This window comes from Bubalus bubalis, chromosome 5, assembly GCF_019923935.1.
Source record: "Bubalus bubalis isolate 160015118507 breed Murrah chromosome 5, NDDB_SH_1, whole genome shotgun sequence".
NCBI classification, from domain to species: domain Eukaryota; kingdom Metazoa; phylum Chordata; class Mammalia; order Artiodactyla; family Bovidae; genus Bubalus; species Bubalus bubalis.
In genome coordinates, this window is record NC_059161.1 from 99,264,197 (window position 1) to 99,281,433 (window position 17,237).

Below are 17,237 nucleotides of genomic sequence, written 5' to 3' on the forward strand. Positions count from 1 at the left end.
TGCTCACGGTGTGTGTGCTTTCCCCATCTACACTGCTCAGGCTCTAGGTTGCTCTGCCAGGAACTGTCTGGGGTGGGTTGTGTGCACTTCCCAGGCCTAAGTCGCTTAGGTTCAGGGTTCTCGGGTATGCCACAAAGGCGGAGACTTGGTTGGGCCTGCGTTTTGTGCCCTTCCCAGGTCCGAGCAGCTCAGGTGACCAGGTGCTTGGCGAGCGCAGTTGCCCTCAGTTAGGGGCTGCATCTTCTCACCTCCCCCATCTCAGCTGCTCGGTTTTCTGTGTGTATAACCAGTGCACCTTCTCAGGTGTGCTGTGTGTCTCTTTTGGGGAGCTGATCTCTGGCTGCGACCCTCCTGGCGGATGTCGACCGTCCAGAATCCCAAAAAGTCTTGGTTAGCAATGAAGCCTGCTTGCAGTTTGGTAGATGATGCCTCTCTGGGGCCGCAGTTGCTCCCTTTCTTCTCTGGCTGCCCTCACCTGCCTGTCTCCGGCGGTGGATGGGCCATCCACAGCTGCCTAGCTCTGCTTGGTCCTTTGTTCTGTGAGCAGGCTTGGTGGTGTCTTAGGTTAGGGCTTTTTGCGAGATAGCTATCCCACAGTCTGGGTTGCTATCTCAAGTTAGTTCCCTCAGATTGCCCCTGGGGCATTCATGCCTGGTCCTTAACCTAAGCAATGCAGCTCACACCTCCCTGCCCAGTCCCCTTTTGCTAGTGGCAGATGCGAGCGTCTGCTCTGTTTTTCTGCTGGGAGTTGCTGTTAGGCACGTAATCTGTGGGTTTTAATTATTTATTTATTTTTCTTCCTGGTTATGTTGCCCTGAGGTTCCAAGGCTCGCCACAGACTTGCTGGTGAGAGTGTTTCCTGGTGTTTGGAAACTTCTTTCTTTTTTAAGACTCCTTTTCTGGGACGGATCTCCATCTTTACCTCTTTTGCCTCTCTTTTTATCTTTTATATTTTTTTTTACCTCCTTTCGAAGACAATGGGCTGTCTTTCTGGGTGCCTAATTGTCCTCTGCCAGCATTCAGAAGTTGTTTCGTGGAATTTGCTCAGCATTCAAATGTTCTTTCGATTAATTTGTGGGGGAGAAAGCTGTCTCCCCGTCCTATTCCTCCACCATCTTAGACTGCCCCCTCCATTTTTTTCAGTTCCACTCAGCTAAACAAACACCTTTTCATTCTTCTCACTTCCATGCTACCTGACTACTACTACCTATAGTGAGTACAAATCCATAGGTCAAGAAGAATTAGAAGATGGAAGGAGAGAGAAAAAAAAAAACACACACATGTAAAATTCTTCCTGCAGTTCATGGTGAGCGGGTGGTAACTTTACCTGAATTTGGTGAGAGGATTTTGAGCTGCGCTAAACTATAACAATATCAATATTTAACCTGTGATTGAATGTACAAAAGAAGACCTTTTAGGTTCAAAGGGAGTGGAAGAAAATAGATGTGGGCAGAGAAATGATTAGGAAAGATAGAGGCACCATTAAATAGTAAACTTAAACTTCCTCATTTGGAAAATGAAGTCAGTATCATTACTTGGCTAAGCAGTTTGCTGAATTCTTTGGCTGTATCTCAACAGCTATTAAGTCCATCTTTGATTTAAAAAAAATTGGAATATAGCTAATTTGCTTCCTTGGTAGCTCAGTGGTAAAGAATCTACCTGGTAATGCAAGGGGTGTGGATTTGATCCTTGGGTCAGGGAGATCCTCTGGAGAAGGAAATAGCAACCCACTCTAGTATTCTTGTGCGGGAAACTCATGGACAGAGGAACCTGGTGGGCTACAGTCCAAGGGCTCACAGAGAGTTGGACACAACTTAGCAACTAAAACAGCAACAAAATAGCTAATTTACAAGTGTAAGCAAAGTGATTCAGCTATACACACACACACACACACGCATACATATATATATTTTTTTCAGACTTTTTCCATTATAGCTTATCTTGCAAGTTTTATAAGATCTCCATTTGATTGTTTTGATAATTAATGTGCTTGTTTTAAAACATCCATTTTAGTTATATGAATGTGAGACCTTTCTTTTTCTGAAGATCTTGATTATTTTGTGGTTCTTTTTTGATCATTCTATTAATTATGTTTTTAGTATTCAGATTATTCTTTTAATTGACATACTGTGTGAATTTGTTGACAGTCCTTACATGTTTTGATTGCCGTCTGTGAGCTCGTCTTTTACAGAGTACTCTTAGCGTCTTGATCTGGGATAGCTCTCGCTCAGATAGCTGCTTGCTTATTACATTCTTCTTGATGTATAACTCCTCACCAAAGAGAATTTCCTTACTTATTTGTAATGTGGTTTTTGTTCACACATCTATATTTTATACAGACATACCTTGGAGATATTGAGGGTTCATTTCCAGACCACAGCAATAAAGTGAATATATGAATAAAGCAAATCACACAGTCTTTTGATTTCTCAGTGCACATAAAAGTTCTTTTTATACTATACCGTTACGATACTGTAGTCTGTAAGAGTACCATAGCATTATTTATAAAAATTTTTCATGCCTTAGTTAAAAATTATTTTATTGCTAGATAGCTAACCATAGCTATTTATGAATAACTAAGGAAATGGCAACCCACTCCAGTGTTCTTGCCTGGAGAATCCCAGGGATGGTGGAGCCTGGTGGGCTGCTGTCTATGGGGTCGCACAGAGTCGGACACGACTGAAGCGACTTAGCAGCAGCAGCAGCAACCTTCACAAGTAGTGGTAGTAGCATTAACGATCTTTGATCACAAATCACTACAACAAATATAATAGAAATGAAAAATCTTGAAATATTGCAAGAATTGCCAAAATGTAATACAGAGATAGGAAGTAAGCAAATGCTGTTGGAAAAATGATGCCAATAGTCTTGCTTGATGTATGGTTGCCACAAACCTTCAGTTTGTAAAAAATGCAATGTCTTAAAAGTGCAGTAAGACAAGTTATAGGTCTGTATTGTTAAAATATAATTTCTCCAGGTTTTATATGGTGAGAAGGTAATCTCTGTTATCTTGAAATGAACGGTCTAAAACAGTTTTGACATACAATATGTGGAACAAGTTTAATCCTCTTTCTCTTAGCTTATCATTAACAGTTTTCTCTCACAATCCCCTTTAGGAATAGAACATGTTAAGACAGTTTTTAAAGAGGTCAAATATCTTACACAGGATAGATAAATTGACATGGTGGCTTGCAGTTATATAAGAAAACGTACATAGACATAAACCAGAAACCTTCCAAAATGGAAAGTGTTAAGTTTTATTAAAGCAGTAGACTTTTTCTCTTTTAGAATTACAGAACTTCTATATTATATTGTTTTTTAAAGAGAATGTGTTTTTTTTAAAATTTATTATTATTATTATTATTTTACTTTACAATATTGAATTAGTTTTGCCACACATCAACATGCGTCTGCCACAGGGAGGAAGGTGGGAGGGGGCTTCAGGATGGAGAATATGTGTTTTGAATATATATTCTGAATAACTTTTAAAAAATGATACCACTTATACAGAGCCCCATTTAAAGTACCCAGTTACCTTTAGGACAAAGTTAAAAGTTCTCCACTAAATATCCCCAAAGCTCTTCACAATCTGTTCCCAAATTGCTTCTCTTATCTCCCTCTGTTTTCTTAAACCTCATCTAGTTGGTCTTGTCACCCCTATCCTTGATGCAGATGCTACTATTTTTTTTTTTTTTACTGTATTTTAAGGATTGAAACTTATTTTTGCAGGGTCATTTTTATAGGTACAGGGCTCTGGTTCTTCTGGTCCATTGTCTTACTGAGTTTCCTTGGGATCCTGGCTGCCTACACATCATTGCTGTTGGTGAGTAATGTTTTCTGTTTTTCCCACTCCTTTCATGGGTAGCCTCACTAGGTGCTCTGTCTGTGGCATGGTTCTCAGTTGGTGCTGGGAGCCCTCAGAACCTCAGATCACACTTAGCAGAGTTAGCATTTACATTAGCCACTTGAATATTAGGCAGGAGGGATAGATGGAGGGAAAAAGGCTTGTGCTGTTAGAGGATGTGTCTTACCACTTTGACCCTTAGAAAGAGTGGTAAAACATCCTTTTTCTCTTCTCCTATTTCATAGTCTATTTCCTGGTTCACTTAGTATTATCATTTTAGATGCTCACACCTTCACATGGCAGTACCTTTACATATTGAACTACTCATTCCGTAGCCTATCCCCTAAGAGTAAGTCTTTATGGGTCTTATAAATTAGCTAGTGTGTCAAACCTGTTCTAATGCACAATTGCTAGTCCCTTAGTCCAGGTGTACTAACCTGGTGGCTCAGACAGTAAAGCGTCTGCCTGTAATATGGGAGACTCGGGTTCAGTCCCTGGGTCAGGATCCCCTGGAGAAGGAAATGACAACCCACTATGGTCCTCTTGCCTGGAGAATTCCGTAGACTGAGGAGCCCGGTAGGCTGCAGTCCATGGGGTCGCAAAGAGTTGGACTTAACTGAGCGACTTCACTTAGTCCAGGTGCAGAATACATTTTAGCAAACGTCTTTAGGCGGTAGAGACCCTGCCTATGTTTCTTGACACAGTAGGGTCATGTAGTATGAGAAATTCAGGCTGGGAAATAGAGGAATTTGAAGAAGTGGAAAGCTTGTGAGACTGATTCTTAGTTAACTGGAGTTTTTCAGTGCCCTTTTATACATGGGGCATATATATCTTTCTCTGATTTCATGATTCCTTGTCTCCACTGATTTCCTGTCTGATACAGAAGAACTCAACCCCCAAATCAGTTAATATTTGCCTTAATTTTTCATTCAAGAAAATGTGTTGATTATTATATGAGTGATAAATACTGAGGATACAGAAATCAACAAGACACATGCAGTTTCTGTTTTCATGTGGGGCACTTCAGAGTGACAGGTATGAGATATAAAGTTATAATAGTCCTTAAATCTTAAAACATGAAGCTGTGAAAGTGCTGCACTCAATATGCCAGCAAATTTGGAAAACTCAACAGTGGCCATGGAGCTAGAAAAGGTCAGTTTTTATTCCAATCCCAAAGAAAGGCAATGGCAAAGAATGTTCAAACTACTGCACACTTGCACTCATCTCACTTGATAGCAAAGTAATGCTCAAAATTCTCCAAGCCAGGTTCAATATGTGACCTGGGAACTTCTAGATGTTCAAGCTAGATTTAGTAAAGGCAGAGGAACCAGAGATCAAATTGCCAACATCCGTTGGATCATCAAAAAAGCAAGAGAGTTCCAGAAAAATATCTACTTCTGCTTTATTGACTGCACCAAAGTCCTTGACTGTGTGGGTCACAACAGACTGTGGAAAATTCTTTTACAGATGGGAATACCAGACCACCTTACCTGCCTCCTGAGAAATCTGTATGCAGGTCAGGAAGCAACAGTTATAACTGGACATGGAACAACAGACTGGTTCCAAATTGAAATGGAGTATGTCATAGCTGAATATTGTTACTGCTTATTTAACTTATATGCAGAGTACATCCTGTGAAATGCCAGGCTGAATGAAGCACAAACTGGAATCAAGATTGCTGGGAGAAATATCAATAACCTCAGATATGCAGATGACACCACCCTTATGGCAGAAAGTGAAGAAGAACTAAAGAGTCTCTTGATGAAAGTGAAAGAGGAGAGTGAAAAAGCTGGTTTAAAACAACATTCAGAAAACTAAGATCATGGCATCTGGTCCCATCACTCCATGGCAAATAGATGGGGAAACAGCAGAAACAGTGACAGACTCTTTTCTTGGGCTCGAAAATCACTGCAGATGGTGACTGCAGCCATGGAATTAAAAGACACTTGGCTCCTTGGAAGAAAAGCTATGACCAACCTAGACAGCATATTAAAAAACAGAGAAATTACTTGGCTGACAAAGGTCTGTCTAGTCAAAACTATGGTTTTTCCAGTAGTCGTGTATGGATGTGAGAGTTGGACTATAAAGAAAGCTGAGTGCTGAAGAATTGATGCTTTCGAACCGTGGTGTTGGAGAAGACTCTTGAGAGTCTCTTGGACTGCAAAGAGATGCAACCAGTCAATCCTAAAGAAAATCAGTCCTGATTTTTGGAAGGACTGATGCTGAAGCTTAAACTCCAATACTTTGGCCACCTCATGTGAAGAGTTGACTGATTGGAAAAGACCCTGATGCTGGAACAGAAGGGGACAGAAAGGGATGACAGAGGATGAGATGGTTGGATGGCATCACCAACTCAATGGACATGAGTTTGAGTAAAGTCTGCAATTTGGTGATGGACAGGGAGGCCTGATGTGCTGGAGTCCATGGGGTCAGAAAGAGTTGGACACGACTGAGCGACTGAACTGAACTCAGGGGATGTTGAAGAAAAAGGAATAACATCATTTTAGATAGGCTTGTAACAGACCTTGAAAGGCCTGAAAAGTGAGCTAGTGCATTAAGCATAAATCAGATTTCTATTTAGGAAAATCATCCTGGAAGTTGTGGTGTGGAGCCTCAGCCTTCTGAGCCTCAGTTTCTTTTCTTCCAAAATAAGCAAGATAATATTTAATAAAATGGTATTTTATAAGGCTGAATAAAGAACAAGTGAACTATATTCATGAAATTGTTTTGATAAGAATCTGTCTCATACATTCTCTCATTCATATCCTAAGCATCTGAGGACTCTGTTTTTCCGTTCCTGTCTCCACACTGACTTGGTGACTGGCTAGATTTAGCTTCAAATTCTCTCTAAGATTTATTGACTAAATACTGATGTTAATGATAGTGGCTAGTAGTTATAACAGTGGCACTGGCTCCTCAAGAAAGGTTTTTTAGATGACCCTTGGAAAGGCTGGCCCCTGACCTCTGTTCTCTAAGAAGTAACCTCTGTTTTCTCTGTTCTCTAAGTGTTCTTGGTAATACCTACCAAGAAATTCGTAGGAACTCAAGAAAGATATCAGTATACTAACTTTGCAAAATCCCAGAGAAGATGATAAATTCTTCCAGGGGTTGCTGGTGAAAGGTACAAGTAGGAGGTGACACGTGAACTTTATTTGAAGCTTCAGTGGCATGGGAAAGGGGAGAGCTTTTTAGCAGAGGAACAGAATGGCAAATTCCCAGCATATGAAAACTGCTGATGTAGCAAGAAGTGAATGTAATACCAGACTGTGAAAGAATTTTGAATTCAGGAAAGTGTTTTTGGCAGCATCGTGGGGATTTCAAAATAATCTTTTTTTTTTTTTCCTTTTTTCAGGTACTTGGGTTTTTGTTGCTTTGGGAGGGGATTGAATTGTACCTGCACTGGTGTCATAAGGTAGGACATCTGAATCTTCATAGGAGTCCTGAGACCAGGACTGAATGTGCCTCTTTAGCATTGTGTCAAATGCAGAGCTTCCCTTTGTTTTGTTGTTCCCCTTATAAAAAAAGTCTACTTACACCGTTTTAGTTGAAATCGTTAAATTTGTAAGAAAGGTAACTGATGTACTGAAGGAACTGAACCTAAACTTTATTTTTTCTCCCTACTATGGACTCTGTGACTCTGTTCTTTTCATTCCCATAAAATCTTAGGCAACCTCCATTATTTTCCCAGTCCTTTATAGTCACAAGAACAATCTTGTTTCATTCGTTAAAAATTTCGCTTCACTCCAACTTCATGAAGTATTTCCCTTCCCCTATTTCACATGACCCAGGGCTGGGAACCTGCAGTGGTGGAAAGAGCATGATCGTCCTTTTACCTTTCTTCCAGAGTATGGCTCAGGGAAAGGAGAGATAGGATGAAAGAACACAGTCCCACAGGGAGGGGTTGGTTCTAACAGGACCAAGTAAATGCAGTTGTTGGCTCTTAACTGCATGGATTTTTCCATGTGTATTTTCAGAGACCCTTCTGCTGACTTCCCTGGTGGCTTAGATGGTAAAGTGTCTGCCTACAATGTGGGAGACCTGGGTTCAATCCCTGGGTTGGGAAGATTTCCTGGAGAAGGAAATGGCAGTCCACTCCAGTATTCTTGCTGGAAAATCCCATGGACAGAGGAACCTGGTAGGTTACAGTCCATGGGGTTGCAAAGAGCTGGACACGACTGAGCAACTTCAGTTTCACTTTCACTTTCTGCTGAGAACCTTGATTGCAACTCTCTTGGTAAAGTGAATGCCTGTCTTCCTGTATTCCCTGATGCTTCTCTGCTAAGGTCCTTTTGACTCTCCCTTAGTTTGAAGCCCTTTAAAGTTATATTAGCAATTACAAAGGATCCATACCTGTTCTGAGGAAGCAGTCATTACTGATCCAGCATCTGAAGACTTGCAGCTCATTTCCAACATTGCCTCCCTTGTCTTATACTGCCATGGGCTTGAGCATCTCCAGCATAGCTTCTTGGTATTTATAGACTTTTTTTAGGCATGGTTTTCCTTGTATTTCCTCAAATCCAGGAGCATGTCAAATTCTCTGAGTGGTCTCCTTAAATTTCCTCTTTTTCAAAAGGAAAGTATGAACTGAAAATATAGATTTAAGGATTAGGACAGATGGAAATTGAAGTTGTAAGTTCTTAAAGGGAAAGAGTGTAGACTGAAAAGTACATAAACAGGCCTGTTGAGATCACCATCTATTTTGGAATTGGGACAGCATGATCAGTTAGTTACTACCAAGTTATAACCCTATGGGTTGTACCATTCTGATTGTCATTCTAGCCTTGTGCCTTTTACAGAAACCATGCTTACCTTGCCCCTGGCAGTGAGTGCTGCTACTTGGCCTCTGCCACAGTAGAATCTCATCATTGCCTTTGAACTCAGGAAGCCAGTTTGAGTGGCAACACCCCTCACCTTTATCTAGGCATAAAGCATGGCCACTGTGGTGCTTTTCAAGGATGCTGACACTTTCTCACTATGTGTTTTTCAGTGTCCTCTGAGACTGCCCATAGAGCTCAGTATGGTGTGGGTTAGCTTATTATAGGTGATAGCATTCCAGAAACCTTTTCTCAATAAACCATTGAATTCTTTCTTCCATATTACACCAAGAAATCGCTGGCATCCCAATTTTATAATGCATTGGCTACCATTTTTTTTTTAAATTGAAGTATAGTTGGTTTACAGTATTATATTAGTGTTAGGTATATAACATAGTAATCAATATATTTATATTATATTCCATTTAAAATTATTATAAGCTGCTGGCTATATTCCCTGTGCTGTACATAACATCCTTGTATCTTGCTAAGTTTTATATCTAGTAGTTAGTGTCTCTTAATCCCCTTTCCCTATCTAGCTCCTCCCCTACTCCTTTCTCTGCTAGTAACCACTAGTTTGTTTTCTGTATCTGTGAGTCTGTTTCTGTTCTATTATATTCATTCATTTATTTTGTATATTCTGCATATGCATGAAAACATACAGTATTTCTCATTCTCGGTCTGATGTACTTTACTAAGTATAGTATCCTCCAGGCCCATCCATTTTTTGAAAATGGCAAAGTTCCATTCTTTTTTATGTCCTAGTTGTATTCCATTGTATGTAAGTACATACACACACACACACACACACACACACACACATTGATCACATCATTTTATCCATTCATCTGTTGTTGATAAACAGCTAGGTTGCTTCCACATCTTGGCTATTGTAAATAAAGCTGCTATGAGCATTGGGGTTCATATTTCTTTTTGAATTGATGTTTTCATTTTCTTTAGCATAACCCCAGGAATGGAATTGGTGAAACGTATGGTAGTTCTGTTTTCAATTTTTTTGAGGACCCTTCATACTGTGTTTCATAGTGGTTGTATTAATTTACATTTGTACCAATGTGTACTTGGATTCCCTTTTTTCCACATCCTTGCCAACATTTATTATTTGTTGAGTTTTTGACAATAGCCATTCTGACACGTGTGAGGTGATAGCTCATTCTGGTTTTACTTTGCATTTTTCTGATGATTAGTGATGTTGAACATCTTTTCATGTGCCTTTTTCACCATCTCTAGGTCTTCTTTGGAAACATGTCTATTCAGGTCTTGTGCCCAATTTTAATTTGAGTTGTTTCTTTTTTTAATGTTGAGCTGTATGAGCTCTTTATATATTTTGGATGTTAACCCCTTATCAAGCCTATGATTTCCACATACCTTCTCTCATTCAAAAGATAGTCTTTTCATTTTGTTGATTGTTTCCTTTGTTGTATCAGTTCAGTTCAGTTGCTCAGTCATGTCTGACTCTTTGCAACCCCATGAACTGCAGCACACCAGGCTTCCCAGTCCAATACCAACTCCCCGAGGCCACCCAAACTCATGTCCATGGAGTTGGTTATACCATCCAACCATCTCATCCTCTGTCGTCCCCTTCTCCTCCTGCCCTCAATCTTTCCCAGGATCAGGGTCTTTTCAAATGAATTAGCTCTTTGCAACAGGTGGCCAAAGTATTGGAGTTTCAGCTTCAACATCAGACCTTCCAATGAATACCCAGGACTGATCTCCTTTAGGATAGACTGGTTGGATCTCCTTGCAGTCCAAGGGACTCTCAAGAGTCTTCTCCAACACCACAGTTCAAAAGCATCAATTCTTTGGCACTCAGCTTTCTTCACAGTCCAACTCTCACATCCATACATGACTACTGGAAAAACCATAGCCTTGACTAGACGGACCTTTGTCGGCAAGGTAATGTCTCTGCTTTTGAATATGCTGTCTAGGTTGGTCATAACTTTCCTTCCAAGGAGTAAGCATCTTTTAATTTCATGGCTGCAGTCACCATCTGCAGTAATTTTGGAACCCAGAAAAATAAAGACTCTCACTGTTTCCACTGTTTCCCCATCTATTTCCCATGAAGTGATAGGACCAGATGCCATAATCTTAGTTTTCTGAATATTGAGCTTTAAGCCAACTTTGTCACTCTCCACTTGCACTTTCATCAAGAGGCTTTTTAGTTCTTCTTCACTTTCTGCCATAAGGGTGGTGTCATCTGCATATCTGAGGTTATTGATATTTCTCCCAGCAATCTTGATTCCAGCTTGTGCTTCCTCCAGCCCAGCATTTCTCACGATGTACTCTGCATATAAGTTAAATAAGCAGGGTGACAGTATATAGCCTTGACGTACTCCTTTTCCTATTTGGAACCAGTCTGTTGTTCCATGTCCAGTTCTAACTGTTGCCTCCTGACCTGCATACAAATTTCTCAAGAGGCAGATCAGGTGGTCTGGTATTCCCATCTCTTTCAGAATTTTCCACAGTTTATTGTGATCCACACAGTCAAAGGCTTTGGTATAGTCAATAAAGCAGAAATAGATGTTTTTCTGGAACTCTCTTGCTTTTTCCACGATCCAGCAGATGTTGGCAATTTGATCTCTGGTTCCTCCGCCTTTTCTAAAACCAGCTTGAACATCAGGAAGTTCACCGTTCACATATTGCTGAAGCCTGGCTTGGAGAATTTTGAGCATTACTTTACTAGCGTGTGAGATGAGTGCAGTTGTGCGGTAGTTTGAGCATTCTTTGGCGTTGCCTTTCTTTGGGATTGGAATGAAAACTGACCTTTTCCAGTCCTGTGGCCACTGCTGAGTTTTCCAAATTTGCTGGCATATTGAGTGCAGCACTTTCACAGCATCATCTTTCAGGATTTGAAAGAGCTCAACTGGAATTCCATCACCTCCACTAGCTTTGTTCGTAGTGATGCTTTCTAAGGCCCACTTGACTTCACATTCTAGGATGTCTGGCTCTAGGTCAGTGATCATACCATCGTGATTATCTGGGTTGTGAAGATCTTTTTTTGTACAGTTCTTCTGTGTATTCTTGCCATCCCTTCTGAATATCTTCTGCTTCTGTTAGGTCCATACCATTTCTGTCCTTTATCGAGCCCATCTTTGCATGAAATGTTCCCTTGGTATCTCTAATTTTATTGAAGAGATCTCTAGTCTTTCCCATTCTGTTGTTTTCCTCTATTTCTTTGCATTGATTGCTGAAGAAGGCTTTCTTATCTCTTCTTGCTATTGTTTGAAACTCTGCATTCAGATGCTTATATCTTCCTTTAGGATGGATAAATAAATAAATTACACACACACACACACACACACACACACACACACAGTGAAAGTCGCTCAGTCATGTCCGACTCTTTGCGACCCCATGGACTATATGGTCCATGGAATTCTCCGGGCCAGAATACTGGAGTGGGTAGCCTTTCCCTTCTCCAGGGAATCTTCCCAACCCAGGAATTGAACCCAGTCTCCCGCATTGCAAGATTCTTTACCAGCTGAGTCACAAGAGAAGCCCGTACATACATAAGTTTAGCCCAGTCTTGAATTCTTTTCTCCTTGTTTAACAATCTTAGGATTTTTTTCCTACATATACTGTAGAGTTTGGTCAGTAAATTTAATAAAGCCATCTCTTGAAGTATTCTTAGGTCTAATTCTGATTATAAGTCTGTAGACAAATAGGAAAAGGAGTACGTCAAGGCTGTATATTGTCACCCTGCTTATTTAACTTATATGCAGAGTATATCATGAGAAATGCTGGGCTGGAGGAAGCACAAGCTGGAATCAAGATTGCTGGGAGAAATATCAATAACCTCAGATATGCAGATGACACCACCCTTATGACAGAAAGTGAAGAAGAACTAAAAAGCCTGTTGATGAAAGTAAAAGTGGAGAGTGACAAAGTTGGCTTAAAGCTCAATATTCAGAAAACTAAGATTATGGCATCTGGTCCTATCACTTCATGGCGAATAGATGGGGAAAAAGTTGAAACAGTGGCTGACTTTATTTTTCTGGGCTCCAAAATCACTGCAGATGGTGACTGCAGCCATGAAATTAAAAGACGCTTGCTCCTCAGAAGGAAAGTTATGACCAACCTAGACAGCATATTCAAAAGCAGAGACATTACTTTGCCAACAAAGGTCCATCTAGTCAAGGCTATGGTTTTTCCAGTAGTCATGTATGGATGTGAGAGTTGGACTGTGAAGAAGGCTGAGTGCCGAAGAATTGATGCTTTTGAACTGTGGTGTTGGAGAAGACTCTTGAGAGTCCCTTGGACTGCAAGGAGATCCAACCAGTCCATTCTAAAGGAGATCAGTCCTGGGTGTTCATTGAAGGGACTGGCTGAAGCTGAAACGCCAATACTTTGGCCACCTGATGCGGAGAGCTGACTCATTTGAAAATATCCTAATGCTGGGAGGGATTGGAGGTAGGATGAGAAGGGGACAACAGACGATGAGATGGTTGGATGGAATCACCGCCTCGATGCACATGGGTTTGGGTGAACTCCAGGAGTTTGTGATGGACATGGAGGCCTGGTATGCTGAGGTTCATGGGGTTGCAAAGAGTTGGACATGACTGAGCGACTGAACTGAACTGAACTGAGACAATGGAAAGTGATGCAGGTGAGGTATGAGAAAGAGTGGGCATGCCCTTGAAAGGTGACCACCTTAGTCACGGCTTCATCCATTGAAGGATTAGGTTTATTAGACTTGTGAGGAGAGATTGCTTCTGTTGGCAACAGGGATTCTGTGGGGCTTGGAGTTTCAGTTTTAGTGTGCAAAGAATAAACCCTGAAGGAAAGGGTTAGTACCAGGCCTGTAACCTATTCTCCTTCCACTTAGGCATGTTCAGAGAGGAATGAATGACCACAATCAAAACTCTTTATAAATATATCGAAGGTATTTAAACATACTAAAAATAGTTATTAGTCAAAAGATAGTGAAGAATTTTTATCTATGAAAATTTCTAGCAGAATATAACCTTGTATATTTGGGTTGCTTATTGTAAATAATCTTGAAATTTATAAATTTGTATTGTGGGAGACATTGCTGACCTGAGTTGCATAATTAATGGGATATAAGATAAGGATGCTCCATAACTCAAAAGGCTCCTTCTGGGAATCAAAGTTTCCATACATTTTGCTTAAAACACACACCTCAGATTAACAAATTTCTTTTTATTGAAGTATAGTTGATTTACTTCATGCATGTAGAAGGGGAAAAAGTGGAAAGAGTGAAAGATTTTATTTTCTTGGGCTCCAAAATCACTGCAGATGGTGACTGCAGCCATGAAATTAAAAGATGCTTGCTCCTTGTAAGCAGGTTACAAGAAACCTAGACAGTGTATTAAAAAGCAGAGATATCACTTTGCTGACACAGGTCCTTTTAAAGAAAGCTATGATTTTTCCAGTAGTCACGTGAGAATTGTGAGAGTTGGACCATAAAAAAGGCTGAGCACTGAAAAATCGGTGCTTCAAACTGTAGTGCTGGAGAAGACTTGAGAGTCCCTTGGACTGCAAGGAGATCAAACCAGTCAATCCTAAAGGAGATCACCCCTGAATATCCATTGGAAGGCCTGATGCTGAAGCTGAAGCTCTAATACTTTCGACCACCTGATGTGAAGAGTTGACTCATTGGAGAAGACCCTGATTCTGGGAAAGATTAAAGGCAAAAGGAGAAGGGAATGGCAGAGGATGAGATGGTTAGATAGCATCACCGACTCAATGAACATGAGTTCGAGCAAACTCTGGGAGATAATGGAGGACAGGGAAGCCTGGCATGCTGCAGTGCATGGTGTCACCAGAATTGGACACAACTTAGGAACTAAGCAACAGCATAGTTCATTTACAGTGTTGTTGCAGGGGTACAGCCAAGTGATCATTTATAAACACATATGCATATACATTCTTTTTAAGATTCTTTTCCATTATAAATCCCTATAAGATGTTGAGTATAGTTCCCTGTGCTATGCAGTAGATCCTTGTGTTTTAATCCATTTCATATATAGTAGTGTGTATCTGTTAATCCCATACTCCTCATTTTTCCCTCCCCATTCTCCTTTCCCCTTTAGCAACCATAGTTTGTTTTCTGTGACTGTGAATCTATTTCTGTTTTGTAAATAAATTCATTTGTATCTTTTTTTAGATTCTGCATATAAATGAAATCATATGATATTTGCCTTTCAATCTGACATACTTTGTTTGACAAGGTCTAGATTCATCCATGTTACTGCAATTGGCAATATTTCATTCTTTTTTTTATGGCTAAGTAAGATTCCATTGTATCTGTGTACCACATTTTCTTTGTGCATTCATCCGTTGATGGACATTCATGTTGCTTTCATGTCTTGGCTATTGTAAATAGTGCTGCAATGAACATTGGGGTGCATGTATTGTTTCAGACCATGTTTTTCTCTAGATACATGTCCAGGAGTGGTGTTGCAGGGTCATATGGTAGCTCTGCTTTTAGTTTTTTAAGGAACCTCCAACCATTTTCCCTTGGCTGCACCAGTTTACATTCCTACCAACAATTTAGCAGGGTTCCCTTTTATCTATGCCTCTCCAGCAATGATTATTTGTAGACTTTTTTTGACAGCCATTCTGACTGGTGTGAGTTGATGCCTCATTGTAGTTTTGATTTGCATTTCTCTAATAATTGGTGATGTTGAGCATCTTTTCATTTCCCTGTTGGCTGTCTATATGTTTTCTTTGGCAAAAGGTCTATTTAGGTCTTCTGCCCTTTTTTGATTCAGTTGTTTGGTTTGTTGATAGTTGCAGCACTTGCAAATATTTTGTCTTCTTCTGTGGATTGTCTTTTCATTTTGTTCCTGGTTTCTTTTGCTGTGCAAAAACCTTTAAGTTTAACTAGGTCTCATTTGTTTATTTTTGCTTTTATTTCCATTATTCAAGAAAATGGATTCCAAAAAATATTGCTACAAAAACACACCTCATATTTTAAGTCCAGGATCAGCATGTATCCAAATACAGGAGAGGAAAGACATTTTTATGAATAGCTGCATTTGATAAAATCAGATTTTCCTACAAGAAAAAATTTTATCTTTAATTGACTATATCATTTCAACCATTAGTGAAGTTTGGTGTTGGGTATGCTCACAGAATCACAGAAGATTCATATGAATCTTATTTGACAATTAAACCCTTGTGTTGTAATGCATTTGATTTGCTAATAGGTTAAGATTTCTGCATCTGTTAATAGGAGAAATTGGACTATAATTTTTCTCTCTTGTAATGTCATTATTGAATTTGAGTATTAATGTTTTGTTGGCTTCATAAGACAAGTTAGAGAGCATTCCCTCTTTTTTATTCTCTAGGAGAGCTTGTTAAAGTGGAAATATTTTTTTCTTAAATGTTTGGAAAATTAACCATTGAAGGCAGTATGACCTGGAATTATTTTGTGAGAAGGTTTAATTCAATTGCTTTTTTATAGAGATTGTGAGAGAGTGGGAACCAAGTATTCTTTACAGGCAACATAGAAGCAGAAAAACTATATTTGAAGGAGAAAAATTTAAAGTTGTATCTTCTTGGTCTCAGTGTTCTTTCTCAATGAAATAGTGTTCTGGCCAGCAGATATTTTTCGTCTGTTCAACAAATATTTATTGGGTATTTTATATGAATCAGACATATTCTGCAAGGCAGTGAAGATATAATTATAAACAAATATTGTCCTTGACCTCTTGAAACTTACGGTCTGCTGGGGAAAACATGCACTGAAAAGGTACTTGCTTACAAAATATTTTTTACTTGTTACCAAATTGAGTCATGTAAAAAAGTAGTGAATATTTATAATAGCCATTATTGAAGCTGAGTGAGACATGCCAGTACTGATGGTGGCCCAGCTGAGGTGGAGAGGATAAATTAGTAAAGGTACCAGGCCATATACACATATACACAAAAGCTGTGTACTTTTTTTTCTCCAGAAAGCAAAGAAGGTAAATTATTGAATTCATCTAATATTGAGCATTTGCAGGTTGGTTAGGTTAAAAGGATGAGGAAATGAGGACCCAGACACTATAGGGACACATACATTTCCTAAGGATGGTTCTCATCCAAGATTAGTGCTTGGAAGTCAGGAAATTCTTTTTGTTTCCCCAGATCCTGATTCTGCTAGTGATTGTGATATGCTCATTTTTTTTCTGGATTTTATTCACTTACTGGAAAGACAGATGGCTCACCGTTGGGCTGTCACTGCAGGTAAGCACCATTCTTAGTTGTAGCCCTGTCTGTTCAGATGTGTTCAGCCTGACTTTTGGCTTTCTCCCAGGTCTTTGCTCCCTACATACACCTGAGCAGCATAGCTATGATGGTTATTCTTTCATGGCCTTTGGCTTTCTACTTGATCCATTTGGAAGGAGAAGGTATGTTCTGTGGGTGGAACCTTGCCTGATCCTTTCAGTTCTGCCTTTAACTTCTGTACCTTACTCAGTGAAACAAGCTGGATAGATAGCCACCAGCGTACCTCTTTGAAATTCATTCAGCTTATTACTCAGTGATGCTCCTTATAGTCAGACAACCCCACATGACCTATCATAGCATTTCCCTGATCAAACCAATCTTCTTGT

General features: G+C 39.8%; 1 protein-coding gene across 14 annotated transcripts in view; it reads left to right on the forward strand.

Moving 5' to 3' along the window:
• Positions 1 to 17,237, forward strand: part of LOC102407046 (glycerophosphodiester phosphodiesterase domain-containing protein 4) — a 182,428-nt gene that overhangs the window by 26,066 nt on the left and 139,125 nt on the right. For 12 of the 14 annotated variants that reach the window (XM_045165804.1, XM_044943449.2, XM_025286279.3 and 9 more), the window contains 3 exons: positions 3,730 to 3,823; positions 7,197 to 7,256; positions 16,771 to 16,869. In XM_045165804.1, the coding sequence (XP_045021739.1) occupies positions 3,730 to 3,823; positions 7,197 to 7,256; positions 16,771 to 16,869 (253 nt within the window). The remainder of the gene's footprint in view (positions 1 to 3,729; positions 3,824 to 7,196; positions 7,257 to 16,770; positions 16,870 to 17,237) is intronic. The other 2 variants (XM_044943451.2, XM_045165809.1) reach the window with 1 other exon arrangement.